The sequence below is a fragment of the Lutjanus erythropterus genome, chromosome 17 (assembly GCF_056507025.1).
Source record: "Lutjanus erythropterus isolate fLutEry1 chromosome 17, fLutEry1.hap2, whole genome shotgun sequence".
In the NCBI taxonomy this organism is placed as follows: domain Eukaryota; kingdom Metazoa; phylum Chordata; class Actinopteri; order Lutjaniformes; family Lutjanidae; genus Lutjanus; species Lutjanus erythropterus.
The window spans coordinates 10,401,541-10,421,228 of record NC_139333.1 but is presented as its reverse complement, the minus strand read 5'-3'; the positions used below and the strand labels follow the sequence as shown (position 1 = coordinate 10,421,228).

Here is a 19,688-nt window from a genome sequence, read left to right as displayed (position 1 = left end):
GCTCTGCATCTTATTCAGATGCCTATTTCACTGGTTTCGTCGTTTTCTGACAATTCATAAACTATCAGAGGAGCAAATAATCATTTTATATAATGGGTTAAATGAAAAGCCAGAATGACCCCATGTACGTCTGTATAAATCATCTGCCTTCGGAGGTTTAATGACAAAATGGTAATTTCAGATTAAAAGCTAAGGCCTATTCCTGTCTGCTAAAAGGTGATACAGATTCTGAAATAAATCAATTTTAGCACATAAAAACACACTGCGATTGTGTAGCGCCTTGAATTTATTACCAAGTTTATTTTATTTGTGTGCAAATACAGATTTTTTTGCGGTGACACCTTTATTCTGAAAACATTAACCGGAAGTGTCATCTGGTCGGAATTGTCGTTACATATCTAGCCCCGTACAAGTTGTTATTAGCCAGCAAAATATCATGATCTCGTTATTTAGTCCTTATTTTCATCCAAGTCGTAGTTTATTTACTATACGCAAGTAGTTGAGCCACCCGACTATGCTCAGTTTCATAGTTTTTCTACCCCGATTTGTTAAATAAGCCCACCTGTCAAATTGAGCTAGCCGTTAGCTTGTTGTAGCTAGCCAGTGCAACGTTAAAGCAGGTGGGCGAGATTTTTCAACGCTTACTGTATTAATGTTGACTAACTTACATAACGGTAGGGCAGATATCATTAATGGCAGCTCGGCAACCCTTCACAGACACGGATACAGCCGATGAAGCAGTGAGGGCGACCTGTGACGATGCAACCACATGCAAAAGGTACTAGCAGGATATATCTTACAGTAGCAAAGTTCATTTAATGTGACGGTCATGTGGATTAAAGTGCATCAGGTTATGATAGCTTGAACTGAAAATGTAAAGGCGGTATTGCAGATAAGAGGTCCTGCTGCGCTTACTTCATTGCAGTTACAGACAATCAGTGTTAGGTAACATTAACCGGGTTATTTTCTGTTATAGTTTAAAAATCATGCCTACTAACATCTTCAAATCCACAAAGCATATTGTGGATATTTTGATACTCATCTATAACCTATTGAAAAGTCAAATTTTGGGTCTTGCACCATAGCTGGTGGTGGAAAGTAACATGACCTCATTTACTGTATTTATATACAATATTCAGATAGTTGTACCCTAAGTGAGTATTTCCAGTATATACTACTTTTATATATCTAATTCACACAGTAATTCATCACGCAATTATAGTTGGAGCTGCAATGATGATTAGTTGCAGCCTTAATTATAATCCAGTGATATATGATTCTGAAATTACCCATTATGCAGTGACTACTCTTACTTTTTGTACTTGAGGTGTATTTAATTCTAATGCTTTTGTATTTCTACTTATGTAAGATTCTGAATGCAGGACTTTGACTTGCAACAGAGTAATTCTACATTGTTGTGTGGTATTACTACTTTTACTGTAGTAAAACAACTGATTTCCTCTTCCACCTCTGGCTATAACAAATTAGTGTATGAGCAGGCACAGGGGTTCCCGAACTTTTTCATGTCAAGTACCTCCACAATAGATGCACCTAGACCACAGACCCCCAGTTGGAAAGGATTTTGTCTTAAAGAATGCTTTTATTTTTTTACCCTGTACAGTTTCACAGTGGGCAGGCAGTGTACACTCTATCGCCCATGGTTTTTTGTGATCAGATCATACAGACGGACCAGCTAAACCAAAAATGGAGCAGAGACACTACACAGATCTACAGCTGGGTTTTTATTCTTTGTAAAATCAGCTGTATTAGCAATCATGTCACATTTGAGGGGGACATTTGACTCATTGACATTACAGAGCTTATTGTTTGAGCAGAGCCTTAATTATGTATGTCACCTCCTCATCAAATGTATGTTTCGTATACTAGGTTTGCTACCAGTAAAAGCTACTGGAAGGACCCCTATATCCAATATTTTGCAAGATCTGTAGGGGACCGGAAGGCACCTGAAATCAATAGAGGTAAGTGATGCAGCATCTTCTTGTTGACATAATTTTACTGCAGTCAAAATAACTCAAAATATTTGCTCAATATGTTGCTCTGCAGCATCAACAGTCGATAAAATGAATGTAGTCTGCTGCAAGTGCTTCACTTGAATGTGTGCAGAGTGCATAGAGTAATGATGCCTGTTTATATAACCCCAATCAACACCTCACTTTACAGTGTGCTTAGTGAGCACTTATCAGCAGTAAAACCTCCCACTGACACAGTCATAATATTTACAAAGGTCCCAATGTTTGTGATCTGTTACATTCTACAATTTCAAATGCTGCACTGCAAAGCCACCTTGCAAAAATAGTCTGAGAAATTCCTTTTTGTACGTGTCATAGTCCAGGTGTGTGTGTGTTTTGTTATCTTCTTTGACTGTTTGCTTATCTCATCAGGTTACTATGCCCGTGTTAAAGGGGTCAACCATCTCCTTGACGCGTTTATAAAGAAAACAGAATGTGACTGTCAAATAATTAACGTGGGTGCTGGACTGGACACCACGTTCTGGAGACTTAAGGTTTGCAGCATTGCAGCTCACTGCCAGCACTCTGGTCTAAATGTGATAGAGTGAAGACAGAGAAAAGTGATCTGATCTTTAGTGTATTTGTTTGTGTGTGTGTTACAGGATGAAAACCTCATGCCTCGTAAGTTCTTTGAAGTTGACTTTCCAACAGTTGTGGCCCGGAAAATACACAATATTAAGTAAGACAACCATGTTATAATTATATTTGATATATGTATTATTAATAGTTGATTTTTATCCACCATACCATGTGCCATACATGAACCAAAGCAGCCACAATCTTCTCTAACAGATTAGAAGACCTGATGGTTATGGCATAAACATGACTATTAATACAAAAAAAAAATGTCATATTTAGGCTGTTCGTTAAAATAAGTCATTATAAGGACGTACATTAAGTAGCACAAGTATTTTTTATTCCTTCTCTAGTTTTGGTATTGTAATGTGGGGTTAAGATCTGTAGAGGGAGACAGAGCTCTGTGTTACATCTCTGCATTTACAGCTGTTGTACATCAGAATTCAAGTAACAGTGGCTGTGTATTTATGTTGTATTTTATCTTTACATGTATGTAAGGATGTCTGTTATTAAGTATTTGTATGAGAATAGTTCAGGCAGAAATATCTTGTATAATGCAGTAAGTGCAAGTGTTATCATCACAGTTACTGCCATGGAACCTAACCAAAAAAAATTTCAATTAAATTACAATTAATTGTTATTATTTATTGTTATTATTATTACATATATATATATACTATTTGTATAATTAGATTCTGTGCAGGATTGTTTCAGACTTGTTGTGATTCAAAATTCCAATAACTGCAGAGCGCTGTGAGGTCCAAAAGTCAAAATTTGTTGAAAAAAAAAAAATAGATGTGATCATTTCCACAACTGACAACATGTTTTTATCCAACATAATATTCTGCTTCAGTCCATATTTGGTGGAGTTTAGCTTTTCAAAAACAACATTTTCACTGTGGTCAAAAACTTGCAGGCAGACACCTGCATTAACAGGCCTGTCCACAGCACCATAAATTACATTTACATTAATCATAAAATAATCATAAAATCACCATAAAATATGATGTCAGACATTTGAAGCTTTATTAAATGCAGTAAAATATGGTGACAGTAGGTACAGCCTTTATGTAGATTATATATTATAGCAACTTAGTATATGTAATCTATACATATATATGACATTTTCTGGAGGTTGAATGTAGCTGAATGTAGCAGAATGTAGCCTGTACAATGTCTGATGGGAGTGTACCTCTGTATTTATTGTTGTCAGGCACTTATGATTATGTATTGTGATTGTGTTTTTTTTTTCTTTTACTAGGACAAAACCACCCCTGTCCAAGTCCCTGATTGAAACCCATTCAACAGATTCCTTACTACTAGGTAATGATCAAAAGTTTAAATAAATACATGTCACATCCATGTGGTTTAGATAAAAATACTCTTCTTGTCAGAAAATCTTTCCGTGTCTCTCTTCAGTATCTTTTCCATCTTTCTTACACTGTATGTTTTGTTTGCTCAGATGCGCACAGCCTTGACTCAGACCGGTACTGTATAATCGGAGCAGACCTCAGAGACATCTCTAATTTGGATGAAAAACTGAAGAAATTCCAGCTCAATCCAGAGTATGTGAAAATGCATTTTCCTCACCTCGTCTCAAATTTACATTTGGTGCCACTCATGCTAAGCAAATCATTTATTTTTAGAAGAAAGTTAACCTGAGGTCAGTGTTATTTAGGTAAAATAAGTCCATTTTTACATCTCTCAGTTGTCATGTGTTCATCCAGCATGTGTTAAGAAGCTTATCTGTGTGTCTTGACTGTGAGTAACTCCAGATAACAGGGTGTATGGCTGTAATGTAGATGCAATGAATACGTCAATGACTACCCAACATGCGTGTCCTGAGGGTCAAACACTCAACCTCATGTGAACTTGAAATATAGCAGTGTGCTCGGTATGTTTCCCTAAAATACTGCTAAATATTCAACTTTAAGGAGGGCGGTAGCGTGACATGTAAGCAGTGTAGTGAACCAAAAGTTTCTGTGGAAGGCTCCAGACGAACTTTTTTCACTATTAGCACTGTTCTACAGCTCCCTATTGTACAATTAAAATTTTAACATTTTAAAAAAGCACAAAATTTAGGAGCATCACTGAAATTGTCGTGCAACTCCCCAAGGCCCTGAGCGAATTTCTGCAAAGGGGTCTTTCTACCAGGCCCGTGAGCCATGTAAATCATTTGCCGACACTCCTACTACAATCCTCCCTCCTTTAAAACAGTTTGCTCCATCTGTCAGTCTAGGAATAAATAGATACAGAACAGAATGAGGTATAAACCAGCAATATTTATTGAATAGATTTTTTTTATAGAATCTTTTAAGTGAATATTGACATTAATTTCAAAATGCACAATCCCAATTTAAAAAAGTTGGGACATCGTGTAAAACTTTAATGAAAACAGAATCCAATGATTTGATCATTTTCAACTTGTATTCAGCCATATATCAACAACATCCAGAAATGCAGCTGATTTCTCTGGGCCCGAGCTCATCTGAGATGGACTTATGGGAAAGTGGAAAGTGTGCTGTGGTCTGATGAGTCCATATTTGAAATTGTTTTTGGAAATCACAGATGTCATCTGCTCCAGGCTAAAGAGGAAAAGGATCATGGAGATTATTACCAGCACTAACTTCAAAAGCCAGCATCCGTGATGGTATGTGGGTGTGTTATTGCCCGTGGCATCATGGGTAACTGTCACATCTGTAGAAGCCCCATTAATGCTGAAAAATACATGCAGGTTTTGGAGCAATGTTAAAAAAAACAAAAACGACTTTTTAGGTGTCCCTGCTCAGCTCAGCGAGATGATGCAGAGACACATTCTGCACATGTTACAGCAGCATGGTTTCTAAGTAAAAGAGTTCAGGTTCTAGACTGACCGGACGTGTCTCCCATTGAAAATGTGTGGTGCGTTATGAAGTGGACTGGACTGGACTGTTGAGCACCTGAAGCTGTATATCAAGCAAGAATGAGAAAGAATTTCACCTTCACACAATTCAAAAATTAGTGTCCTCAGTTCTCAGCAAACATGCCCCTGCACTTTTTTGGAACATGTTGCAGGCAAAATTTTCAGAATGAGTATATATTTACAAAAAAACAAAGTTTATTAATGTGAGCATTAAATAACTTGTCTTTGTGCTGTACTCAGTTGAATATAGGTTGAAATGTTTTTGCAAATCGTGCATTCTGTTTTTATCTATGTTTTAAACAACCTACCAAATTTTTGAATTGGGGTTGTAGAAAATAAAACAGCGGCTCTGCTGCCTGATAATCAGTCCAGTCACTTAAAAACATTTTGCATTAGTCTAGAGTTGTAAGTAAATCTTCGCTGATAGATGGAATAATCATTGTCTTGTCTTAAAATCATGTCCTCCAGTTTGCTTCATCGGTTTAATTTCATACAGGTGCACTTAAACACATATTCAAGTGTAGCGTGGTTAATCTTTGCTGAGCTGAATTCTGAACACTGTTGGCACTGGCGTTTATCAAATGCAGTAAATAGTTGTATTTCACTCTCGCGCTTGCCAGGCAGAAAGGTGCATAATGCAGAGAGCAAGACACAGACAGACCAAGACATGCACTGCTATCAGTCAGCAACACAGACACACTAGAAAGAGATGCACTGCAGTCAGGCAGCAAACACACACACAGACACCTGCTTGCTCTGGTGTTTCACGTGATATATGATGTTAAAAAACAAAACAAACAAAATGGGGTGTATAAATGCAAGTCAGACTGGTGCTCCTAGTTATAAAAATGGTTGTGAAGTGAGACTGCATGGTCTCAGTCTGAAGCCCTGGGTTTTGATCATTTGACATAAATTTAGTTCTTCAGTGGCTGAGTGTTAAAAGATCTTGGGTGGAGTATGATTTTATCGGCAGCGGTGGACGAAGACACATCGTTATTGTATAGTAGGATGTTGGGTGGCACAGACATCCTTTTTTGTACAATAGGATGTTTTCTATGGCAGGGAGAGCTCAGGCTGGCAAACTCCTTCACCTTAGCTCATAACTCACATATATCACCTTTATTTGTCCAGGGAAGTTTGACAAAGAGTGAAGCTCACTTTTTCAGGAAGCTGGCGGGTGTGAATTTAGGTTTTTTATTAGTCTTTATTGTTTAAGAGCGAGGGGGTCATTACTTCTTTTGTTTTCTGTGTACCCACATTTAAGGTTGGAATGTAATTTTCTGTTGTGTATATAACATAATTTACAGTTTTACATAGTTTTACGATGACAGACTGCAAAAAAACACTAACACAAAGGAGAAATATGTAATATATTTACTGCACTATATCATAAAAAAGTTAAAATACTGGCTTCCCCAACAACAACACTACAGCCAGCCTGTTCTTTGAAATTTACACATTTACGGGCCAAAACAATTGTTTTTGTTTTCCTGTTTCACATTTATTAGAGTTAAAATTAATGCCAAATGTTCGCCAAATTAGTTCAATATTGGTTATAAGAGTTATAAGAAGTTAATAATTAATAAGCTTTTAGAAGAAGTAGATGTTTATAACAGTTAAACTGAGCAATATGATAATGGAGTCTGGCAGGCAGTCACTGAGCTCCAGTGTGTTACTTTCAGAGCAGTGGGCTTTTGTTTTCAGGATAACAGACTCAGCTTTACCTCGACAGATCGCTTCAACCATAGATCTTGTATTAAATAGGACTTAAACCCAATTAATGTTCTGATTATGGCTCCAATTTGCCATTTGTACTGGAGTACTTTTGAGCAATAGGGTCTTACATATTTGAAGATCTCTCAAAAATCTTCAGCGAAATTTAGCGGAAAAGAAATGGCTTTGTTGTCTCTCCAAATCTTGTGTGACCAAGATGTTTTCAACATTGCAAGAACAGTTTCACTGTTTTCTATTGGGACTTAATTAAATTTGTAAAAATCTCTTCACTTATTTTTTTTTAAATTAAAATAACAAATTTAGAGGGTTATTTTGTCTTGGCAGACATACAGTCTCTCTGAGCGCGTTCTGCATATGTTGTTGTGGTTACATGTGCTGTTCTCACTCTCAGATTACCCACACTGCTCCTGTCAGAGTGTGTGCTGGTCTACATGACACCCTCCCAGTCCTCCAATTTACTTCATTGGGCAGCAGAAACCTTCCACACTGCCATGTTCATCAATTACGAACAGGTAAACAAAACAAATTACTTCGTCCGGGCATAGCAAAAGAACACAATTATTGACTTCTCTTATCCAAGTCATAACTCAAACAAGTGTGTGGATTTTATATAATATATGTAAAAGTACTAATCATGTATTCAGGTGAACATGAGCGATCGATTCGGCCAGGTGATGATTGAGAACTTGCAGCATCGCCAGTGCACCCTGGCAGGAGTGGAGGCTTGCCAGTCTCTGGACTCTCAGGTAACATCCAGCACTTCACTCAATTGTTGAGCGGCTTCGTGAGACCGGTAACCCGTCAGGTCCAAATTGTAAGAATGATTTGATGGTCTCTTGTTCGAGAGATCCTCTGCACAATCATGAGGATCTGTAATTAGTTGTAGCTTTTAGTTCTTTGTCTTTTAGAGACTATCTGGATGTGAAGTATTTTAATGTGTGTTGTTTGCAGAAGGAGCGGTTTCTGAAGACGGGCTGGGAGCACGCTGACGCTCTGGATATGATGACGGTCTACAGTATGCTGCCCCATGAAGATGTGGCGAGGTATCTGCCAGAGATTCCAGTCGTACAAAAACTGTAATATTTGTCGTATGAACACATCCTCATCTTTCCTTGTGATTGTTCAGAAGGATGCTTTCTCACCATCTGCCGAGCAGCGTGAGCTTAGAGGGGAACACACCCAATTTCTACACATCTACACGCAAAACCAGTTGGCTCATTACAAGCGCTGCTGCTTATCTGTGAAAACAGCTGCATGTCTTCAGTGGCTTTGAGTGAGGTCTGAGAAAATAACCCTGATGATGTCATCAGATGTTGGCTCAGCATTGGCTTGGAGATGACACGTTTTTAACAGAAATCCTGTGTTATGAACTGGTGCAGTTTGTGGAGTCACAGGAACCAACAAAAGATGTAACAAATTTGCATTATTGGAAGTTTAACATCCAGATTTTTGATTGTGTTAAGATGGTAACCCTGGATTATCCGAACTTGTGAGATTTGTAAGACATATTTTGGGAGAAGACACTGTTTGTGTCCTGTGTGAAACCCAACCATGATATTTTCCTAAACCCTAAAACTAAAAAGTTTTTGGTTTCACGTGGAACATGAAGGTTCATGTCTCATGTCCAGGACACCCAGTCTCCTGGATGAAAGGCCTGTAGATTGAAACTGTAGATTTATGTCATGTGTTAGTGGAGAAAAGTCTCTAAATTCACAGTATGCCTCAGTGTGTGATGCTCCAAGCGCAAAAAAATTGAAAAACTCAACAGCAACCTTTCTGGTAATTTGCCTTCCTGTTTATAGTCTGATATTTAAAAAAAAAAATCACATTATAAGATGAAATACATCCCCTTTCTTTTATTTCTCTCAGAATTGAGCGTCTGGAGTTCCTGGATGAGAGGGAGCTGTTGCAACAACTTCTTCAACACTACAGCATCTGCTGGGCCACCAAGGACAAACTCAACCTGGGTAATTTACAATTATGATGCATTTAATAAGTGGATATATTAGCTAAAGTCGGAAATATGACACTATGACTGCCACTATGGCGCCACACTGTCCTTAAGTTTATTTATTTAGTGTTACTCATATGTGTTAAGTTTTTCATATTTCCACCCATCCTCCCAGTTTGAACATCGACTGTGGTCACTTACAAGAACAGGTCATGTTCTGTTTCCTCAGGGCTGTCACAGTTGGCATTTTGATTGTGAAACCGCTCCACTGTTGGACATGCTTTACACGTGTGTTCGCCAAAATCAACAACAGGAGAAGATGTGTAAAGGGAGTCGTTGGGAAAGAGGAAGCCCTTTTTCTCCGTCATGCTGTCGTCTGGGACCTGTTCCGGCGTGAAAACTCCCCGCATCAGCAGAATGTGATTTCATGAGCGTCCTTTGTAACCCAGCACGGGTTTGAAGATAAGAGATGATATGGTTGAGAGCTGTGAAGATGTTTGTCGCTACACTGACACTGAATTATGAATTGCAAAGTGGATCAAGCTTGTTTTATTCATTTGCTTATAGACATATTTTGTCTCTGGCTACACAGTCGCTTCAAATTATTAAATTATTAAAATCTGAGCGCCTGTGTTGGAGATAAAGAATGTATGAAGTTTGAAGGATTTCAGATGTCATATCTTATATTCTTGTCTGGTTTTTATGTGCCATTTTGATTTAATTTATTAATCAATTGTACTTCCCAGACTCGTTTTCTTACAAAACTTAAATGCATGCAATTGAACTAGACGCAAACTGCTAGAAACATTTAATGTTAAAATGTTTTCTAGGTTTCAGCAAAGACGACATGACAAATTAGTTTGTGATAGATTATATTTGACGGATGCTGTCGAAGTGCAGCTGAATAAAAATTTCCTTTTGTGTAAGACTCTGTGTTCCTGTTCATTTATGTACCCTGTTATGGACTTCATTTCAAATCATCAGAGGGGTTATCTTTAGTAGGAGGGACAAGGTGAGGACAGATAGTCTATCACTGTAATAACTTTTATGAATGTTAGTGTGTATTTAGTTACACTGTGTCCACTATAACCAGTGGAATTGCTGTAAGACCCTTCATTTATAGAGAAATGAAGTTAAATTATAATGATCTTTTTCTATAAGCATCTGTAAACTTATTAGTGATATTCAAATGCTGCCAAATGATTTTCAGTACTTAGAGACTGGTGGCAAATTAAAGTAAAAACAAAGTAAACGAAATAAAGAATGCAGATGCTGACATACAGAGATTGTGGGGTTATTTAATACTTTGAGTACTTCCATCCAGAACCTCTCCCACCTCTAAGTGTACTAACAAGAACCCACCCATGGTGTTTTACAAGAACCCTTTTGAATTCCAATGGTTTCATGTAGAACCTACCCTGGTGGATATAAAAATATATTTCATAAAGGTTTTCTCCTATAACTGAGGGTTTTACAAGGAACCATAATTGTATTATACAGACGAGGCCAAAAAAAAAAAAGCCAGCCAGCAGCCATCCAACATTTTGCAATTAACATTGTTTAAAATGAGAAAACATCTTTTAACATCCATGCTTTCAACAATCTTTGAAGAACAAAAAGAGTTCTTAATGGAACATTTTGTCTTACAAAGAATATAAGTATATCTTTGTGCAACCCTATGCTGTATAACAAAAATAAATTAGCTTGATACCTAACTTTTACATAAATTTAACACTAATGTTGCTCCATATGTCATGGATGTGTGTTTGCTGACAGCCAGTGTTGATATGTAACTCAGTACATTTACTCAAGTCCAGTAGTGATTGTGGAGGAAAATTTTAAACTTCTTACTCCTTTAAATTTACCTGATCACTTATTTTTGCAGATTAAAGTGTTTATTTTGAAAAAGAGAGGTTATATAACGTTGTCCCAAGATGGATATTAAACATTAATTGACCTATAAGATAATAATCTTAATGAACCCTCAACATCTGTCTGAAAACTGATAATAAACACGTGTGGAGGAGGGTTGTTGTCAGCGCTGTAGACACTGTGGTCATCTCCTCTGTATCTACTGAATTGTACTCTTCAGGTTTGAACAGAGGAGTTTGTATTCTATATTTAATAAACTATATTTTGGATGCATTTATTGTACTTGCTACTAATTATTTTTTGATTAATAGTACAAAATATTACATGATATTTTTGCGCAGGTACTCTATTGGATAAAGGATGTGACTACGTACTTTTGGAGACTGGTCACATATCAAAATACAGAGAATGTGGGTTTACTGAATACTTTGAGTACTTAAATATTTAAGTAAATGTCTGCATCTGCTAACAATTTCCCTATAACAATTCAAGAGTACTAGTATATAAATATTGTGATCAAACAGTAGATGCTGTACCCAAGTGCCCAAGAAATTAGCAGGTGTAACATTAAAAAGAGGATGTCTTTAAATGATTTTACTGATGGAGAACTAACAGAAGTGGTTGTTCTTGTTCTGTTGAGTGATAAGACACCCTCATCCTTATCTGTATGTGCATGCTCTCTGACACTAGTCATTTTATGAGCTCCACATGATTGAGAGCCTTGGGAGTATAAACAATAGCAGGAAGGTGGGGCATCAGAGAAAAAAACATGGGGATGTGCGTATGTCCTTTCTTCATCACCCTAATCATGGCTCATATACATAAGTGGTCTCTCATCAGTCCACCTAGCAGTAGGCCGGTGTCCATCAGAGGAACAGGTGACGCAGGACAGAAAGAGGCTTTATTCCAACTATGTCAGGGGCAGAAACCAAGACCGAGATCTTCACAGTAACTGAGATGGGAGAACCTGCGGCGGAGATGAGCAAACCAAACAAGGAGAGGACCATCTTTGAGCAGTATGTGCAGCCCTGCCTGGCTGAGCTGTGGGGGACGTGCTTGTTTGTGTTTGTTGGGTGTGCGTCTGTCATCGGGAACGCGGGGACAGGCAGTGTCCTGCAGCCTGCACTGGCACATGGACTGGCACTGGCAGTGATGATCATGATGTTTGGACAAATTAGGCAAGTACAGAATAAGAAATGTCCTGCTTCTGAATTTCTTCCTATGCACCTGTCTACAAGAAACTGAAGATGCACAAGAGCCTTTATTTGTCTTAATTCTCTGCCCAAACCATCCGTAGAGCCAAAGACAACATAAACTGACTTATTTGTAGGTTTTAATTGTTTTATTTGCTTTGATTTTATTTATTTTATTTTTCTTTTCACTGTTCTTTCGCTGGTTTAATTTGTTTTGGAATTGTTTTTATCATCTGCTTGTTGTTTTTGTGTGGAGCACGTTGTAACACTGGTTTAGAAAAGGGCATAAATAAATCATTATCATCATTATCAGTATTAAAAGTATGTCTGAAGTGTTTGGACTGCCTTAAATTTTTAGGTTGACTGAATTTGAAAAGACAAGTTGAGGTAATTTTGCAGTGATAACAAACAAAACCTTTTCTAAATAAACTTTATATGAATTCAGTTGTACTTGAGAAAACATGTTCAATAAGCCTTAGATATTAACTTGAACTAATAGCTCTTTAGTCACACTGATGAACAAAACAAACAAATTTGATTTGAGTATTGGCTGGACATTAATGTGAAAACAAGTAACTGTGATTTATCTTTACATGTCTGTCACATATGTTTTCTTCAAATTATCAAGAAGAGTCTCAGGAGAGTTTTAACTTTCACTCACTTCATGGAAGTCTGTGAATATGATGATGTTTTTCTGTAGAAACTTAATTGAATGAGTTGATTGAACTCTGTACAGTACATTTATTCAACTCATTTCATTTCAATACACTTAAAGTTAGAAGATCTCATGTTTGTAAGTTCTGAAGTGTTCTGAAAATAAATACTAAAATTTTTAAGTTAATGAGGAAGGATTTTTTTTTACGGTGTATCAGTATTATTATTATTCAAAGCATAACTCTCATGTAAAGTGAGTTTGCCTTAACATGTGAATGACTTTACTGAGATTTAGACCAAAATTGGCAAGTTCAGCAAAGTTTCAAGTAGTTTTTAATGATTTTCTATCATTCTGTTTGATTCAAAAGTCAGTACAAATACAAGAATTATGTTGAAATTCTGTTCATCTTTTGTCGGATGGATAGGTGTTGTCCTTATCTGTTTATAGCATCATTTTAGACACACAGAGTAAAGTTCATGCTGTTTATTGCAGTGGGGGCCACTTTAACCCTGCGGTGTCTCTGAGCGCCTACCTGTGTGGAGGGATGGAACTTCTTCTGCTGCTGCCGTACATCGCGGCTCAGATGCTGGGAGGGATGGCTGGAGCTGGACTGAGCTTGGTAAGAAAAACTACAGAAGCCCAATTCTGCCAGACGAATTTTTAAAGAACGATAAAAAGTTAGTCATGACAAAAAAAATGCAATACTCATGGATGCTTGAAAATTAACGTATATACTCAGACTTTTAACTTGCTAACTAAAAATCATGCATTAAATTAAAATGTCAAATTAGAAATCAATATTTTAACCTACTATCTCATGATTTTGAGTAAATCCAAATTTTGACTAATCATCTCATCATAGTTTTGACAGGTAAATCTAAATTATGGATTAATATCCCAAGAGCTTGACTTACTAATTTAAAGTGTTAATGCATTATCCCAAAATTTGTGACGTATTATCTTATATCTTTGACATAGTAAGTAAATTCTGTAAAATTCTGAAAAATTTTACTCAACAAAACACTATACAACTGGTATCTTTAGTAACTTTTAGGGATGAAACAATACGTTGAATTTTACAATATTGTGATAAAAGAAAAGAACCAAACCAGAATGTGATGATACAATATTATATGCTTATTTATTTATTTATTTATATTTATTTATCTATTTTATGTTATTTACTTTTTTAAAAGGACTGCTACTGACTCCTGCATTATTTTTATTTTGCAACTTTACATGCATAATTCAAACACTCGTTTCCAAAGACAGTTCCTGACTATTGTTTTGCACATACTTAGATCACGGCTGGCTACTTTTAATTTATTTTATTAAAGAAGAGCAGCAGAGGTATTTCAAGTTAAAAAAAAAAATGAAAACACAACTGAAAACTATTCAGTCTGGTAAAGTTTGTCATGCACTGGATGATATCTGTTCGATTCGTTCTACTTTCAGGCCGTGCACCCCTTCGATGTATACGACGCTTCCCTTGGTGGCGCCTTTAACATAACCTCCAGTAATGTGGGTACAGCCACGGTGGCAGAGATGTTTATGACGACGTTCCTCACCATGGTGGTGTGCATGGGGGCCATCAACAGCCAAACCCGCTCACCGCTGGCTCCCTTCTGCATCGGCCTGACGGTGACGGCCAACATATTTGCAGGGTAAGAACAAACAGGGCCCAGTTTGAAAAAAAAAAAAAAAATCCCAGAATTATACTTTAATGTTTCTTACTAAATGATCCAAACTGCTTATATGGAATTCTGGAGGAGAAATGCTGCATCCTTTACTTTTTGTTGGCTTCAAAGTAATCAAGTGTAAGAATGAGCATGATATATATCAGCTGTAGCACTGACAACAACCCTCCTACACCACACGTTACACATTACCACTTATCAAATGGACACCAAGGTTCATTATGGTTTTGGTTATTAATTTAAAGGTCAGTTTAATGTTTAATATCTTTCTAGGAATGTAACCTGATATAACCTTTCTGTTTTGAATTATCACATCATTATCATAACTGAACTTAATTAGATCTATGTGTTACACCCATTTTATACTGCAGGCTGCACGCCCCAAATACACTGTAAAAATAAATGTTTTGTTTTAACTTAAAAAAGTTAGTGTCTAAGCTGCCATAAAATTAATTGACTGACTTTGAAAAGACATATTTGGGTAATTTTGTCATGATAAAAACCAAATAAACTTGTTATTAATTCATTTGTACTTGAGAAAACATGTTCAATAAGCTCAAGACATGAAGTTGAACCAACAACTGTTCAGTCACACTGACGAACATTACGGACAAATTTGATTTCCTTTTACATTTTCTCAGTTTGAAGAGTTGGTTCTTCATTTATTTTAAAGTGTAGGGACGCACAGCAGGTTGTTATTATATGTTTCCTCAAATTAAAGTCAGGAGTTTTAACTCTTAAACAATCTTTGCCAGGAAGTTTGCTGATCATGTTTCATCATTTCAAGTCAAAATACTTTCATTTACAAGAACTCACGTTTAACAATTCCAAAGTGTTCTGAAAATAAACACTAGAAAAGATGATTTTTATTATTATTATTATTTTTTTTTTTTACAGTGTATCATGTCTCTTTTCTCAATTTTGGGTGTGTGTTGCTGAAAAGGTGACTGCTTCTTCTAAAATGAGAAGCATGTTGTTGAGTTGCATCACTTTTGTCAGCAGCTGTGTAACAGTGTTGGTACGTGTTGGCTGTCGTTTCAGAGGGTTGGTGTCTGGCGCCTGTATGAACCCCGCCCGAGCCTTTGGTCCTGCAGTGATCGCCAACCACTGGACACATCACTGGGTGTACTGGGTTGGACCTGCTCTTGGTGCACTGGCCACCGTCAGCCTCATCAGGTTTGTCCAGTTCAAAACACAGTGCTAGTTTAGATTTTCACACGATTTCTTCTGTTACTATACAACTCATTTTCTAGATGTTTTTTTATTTAGTTATTTAATAAAATCTTAAATTGGTTTTAGTTCACTCAGTATGTGACACATAGACTGGGTTGCACCAACAAAGATTAATCTGACATAAGTTCTAATTAGAGTTTGACAAAACTAGGTTTAAAATGAGTCCAGGTTTAGTGATTTAAACCAACATTTAATAGAGTTAAATTAAAATAAATAAATAAATAATTAGGGTGTAGCTGGGACATATTATAAAAGAGGGGATGGGGCTAACTTTTGGTAGCTCTGCATTCCTTTAATGTTGCATTGTTGCGAGCTAACTGATAAATTAACAAATATTACTTTGTCTTCCAGCTTTTCTAGCTCTTAAAAGTTAATTAAACGTTATAATGTTTGCTGACTCGTTAAAAAGTTAGGCTTACTAAACTTTATATGTTTGCTAGCTCGCTAAAAAGGTAGCTAGCTAGTTAGTTAGTTAGCCTACTTATGATAGCAATGTAAAGAAACTCAAAAACTTGTTGGCAGAATTATCAGCTGGACTGAAAGAGAAGAAAAATGCTTTGTGCATTCCTTAATTTTCTTTGAGGAATTTGATTAATTTCTTTTGTTCTGTCTCAAAAAGGCTTGACATTATGTTGTTTGATAGCAACAACAAGTTAACAAAATGTGGCATTGTTTTCTAGCTAACTAAAAACTTAGGCTAACTAATTGTTATATTTTCTTTCATTTCTGAGAAAAATCTGTTGGCTGAAATATCAGCTGGAGTGAGAGAGTCACCAAAAAACTCGATCGGGTTGAGTCTGTCCCTTAACTTCTCTTTAGGGAATTATTTTTCTCAATCTGTTTTAAAAAAAGGCAGCTATTTCAAACATTAAACCTGCTCAACTGTAAATTTAAATTTAATGCTGGATCACCTTTTAAATTTTAGGATAGTTTTAAAGTTTGGTGCAACATAATTTAAAGTAAAACCATGATTTAATGGGATTTTTTTAAAAAAAACTCTTTCATAGTGTTTCACATGTAAACACTGAGGGCCACCTTTCATAATTAAAATCAAGAAGTAATTCCAGTATTTATTTTATAATTTGGTGGTAGTTTCCTACCATGTTGATATCAGACTGCATTTCTATGTTAATAATAAATATTCCACAGGAGCAGGAATGCTGTGGAAACAGAATTAATCTGATTGGCTGAATTAAATATAAATGGGTGGAGCCAAAAAAAAAGCACATGTCTTCATCAGCAAGTAATCAAATTTTAAATAGAGAATACAGAGATGAAACTTATGACTGGCCTGATGTTGAAAGTTCAGCAGGGAAGGTGACTATCTTACAGGTGGACAGGTAGATAATGAGCTGGTTTAAACCTGAAAATTATTGCTAAATAGATTTTTCCTGGTAAGCAGAGGTAGTTTAGTATTAACAGTAGTAACGTCCCTCCCTCTTTTCCACTGGACTTCAGTCTAACTTAACACAGAACCAAAAAACTGCTCCTGTGGCTCCACCCAATGAGCTTCAGCTTTATTACAGTCTGACCTCTTGCCTACTTACCTCTCAGTTAAATCAAGCTATTACTAGTTACTAGAGGTCAAGCTGAATCAACTTTATTTATCACTTAGACCGTCATACACACTACAACATATAATAATGAAATGAGTTCTCTGCAGCAGAGACTGGACCGTAACCAACATACATATTTTGGATGGTGGGGGCAAAGAGAGCAAACCAATACAGAACATGCAAACTTTATAATTAATTTGCGCACCTGTGATTGTTTTGTGTTTCTGTCTCTGTCATGTTATATGTCTTTGTAGTTGTTTTATGTCTCTTTGTAGTCATTTTGCATGTCTTTGTAGTCATTTTATGTCTTTTTATAGTCATTCTGTGTATCTTTGTAGTTATTTAGTCTCTTTTTAGTCATTCTGCATATCTTTGTAGTTATTTTATGTCTCTTTGTAGTCATTTTATGTTTCTTTGTGGTCATTTTACATGTCTTTGTAGTTATTTTGTCTCTTTATGGTCATTCTGCATATCTTTGTAGTCATTTCATGTCTCTTTGTAGTCATTCTACATGTCTTTGTAGTCATTTTATGTGTCTTTTTTAGTCATTTTCCTCATTAGCTGTTTTGTGTCTCTTTGTGGTCATTTTATGTCTCTTTGTAGCCATTTTGCATCTCTTTGTGTTTGTTTTGAGTCTCTGTATTTTTTATATGCCTCTTCTGGTTGTCATTTTGTATGTCATAGTTTTATGTTTCTGTGTGATTGTTTTTCATCTCTTTGTGGTCCCTCTGTCTCTTTGTCATTGTTTTGAGTGTCTTCATAGCTGTTTTGCGTCTTCTTGTGTTCATGTTGTGTGTCGCGGCTGTTTTGTGTCTCTGTCAGTGAAATTTCGCAGGTGAATGCTAGAGGGTGCTGATACTTTGGATTCTTGAGCCTGTGTCCGACAGGCCTGTTCAGCGATCCATCCACATTCTTAACATGACATTAAATCACACTCGATGCTGTTGTGAGTGACCAGTAATGCCCACTTCACTAATAGAAGTATCACTCTTTTGCAGGTTTGTGTTTGGCGACCAGAAAACCCGACTTGTGTTTAAGTGAATGTCTAATTTATTAAAGAGGACGAGAGACAGAGAGAGGACCAGATGACAGCTTTTCTGTTTCATATGTTATTCAACAATGACTGTAAATTTTAAAATTTGTAAGGAAAATGTGTGCAAATATATTTGTCCTTGAACCAGATATAATTGTTGGCTGCCACTCAATGACACGTTTGTATGTTAATATCCAATAAAGTGTTTGATTATTTCATGGCGATCTGATAGCTGCTCCTAACTTGAACTTTATATGACTGATAGTGATTCTGGAAAAAGTCCAGAGATATTTAATAATAAATTCCATACATACAATGTCATATGAATGATCACACTTTCTGTTATCTATTTACAGTCTTATTGTACTCATTGTTTGGGTCAAAGTCCTCAGTGGAAAACTATGCTTTGATAGCTTTATTACTTAAAAGACAGTACAAGGACAGGGCACTGCACTATACAATAAAGCTAGATTAGAATCATAAAGTGGTGGCCTGACTTAGATCGACTGAAACATGGTAACAAGATACAATGAAAGGCTTTATTAAAACTGATGGATTTCAAAACTACGCATGCGCATCCAAAAATTGGATGATGATGGTTGTAAAAATGATGAAGATGGACCATCAGTACTGTACACCCATGCAAACCATCCATTCTGTGTACAGGTGTAAGACTGTTGCAATCACACGTAGAACCTGCGTTTCTTGTTTTATTAAAGGTGTGTGATGAAATGCAAACAGTGATAGAAAAAATCATGACTATACGTGCAAATTCTGCAGTATTAAATGTAAATAAAATGTCATGCATTTAAATACAGATGGGTAACTAATGAAGGTACAAGGTTCACATATGTATCATTCTGCAGAGCCGTGTAATGAAATGATTGAATAAAATTACACAAATGGATGAATAATGAAATGCAGGAGATGAAATGAGGAGTCTCACAGAAGAGACAAGCTACGCTGTAGTCCGGTGGAGGACAAACCAACATTAAAAAGGTGTTTGGCTACTCCAGGCCTCCACAGGGATGATCATGCTTCTTTTATTCCTTTATATGATGCCACATGTAGCAGAAGTATTCAGATCCTTTACTTAAGTCAAAGTGTGACACCAAAGTGTCACAACCCTCCACTGCATGCAAATGTCCTGCATTCAAAACCTTGCTTAAGTAAAAGCAAATAATCAGTCAAAATGTACTTAAGTATTGAAAATAAGAGTACTCATTATGGGGAAAAATGACTCCTTAGATGGTGTT

General features: G+C 36.5%; 2 protein-coding genes across 2 annotated transcripts; both read left to right on the top strand.

The window, feature by feature from the left end:
• The first annotated feature begins 580 nt into the window (after positions 1-580).
• Positions 581-10,119, top strand: lcmt1 (leucine carboxyl methyltransferase 1). The gene is made up of 11 exons (XM_084741391.1): positions 581-778; positions 1,888-1,979; positions 2,403-2,524; positions 2,633-2,709; positions 3,868-3,929; positions 4,069-4,171; positions 7,634-7,754; positions 7,887-7,988; positions 8,194-8,285; positions 9,112-9,209; positions 9,423-10,119. Exons 1-11 carry the CDS (start codon positions 693-695, stop codon positions 9,443-9,445), a joined length of 978 nt encoding a protein of 325 aa, XP_084597517.1. The 5' UTR covers positions 581-692; the 3' UTR covers positions 9,446-10,119.
• Positions 10,120-11,858: 1,739 nt separating this feature from the next.
• aqp8a.1 (aquaporin 8a, tandem duplicate 1) lies at positions 11,859-18,654 on the top strand. Its single transcript, XM_084741727.1, has 5 exons — positions 11,859-12,243; positions 13,406-13,532; positions 14,369-14,577; positions 15,652-15,786; positions 18,398-18,654. The coding sequence occupies exons 1-5, from the start codon at positions 11,978-11,980 to the stop codon at positions 18,438-18,440; spliced, it is 780 nt and encodes a 259-aa protein (XP_084597853.1). The 5' UTR covers positions 11,859-11,977; the 3' UTR covers positions 18,441-18,654.
• Positions 18,655-19,688: the final 1,034 nt, after the last annotated feature.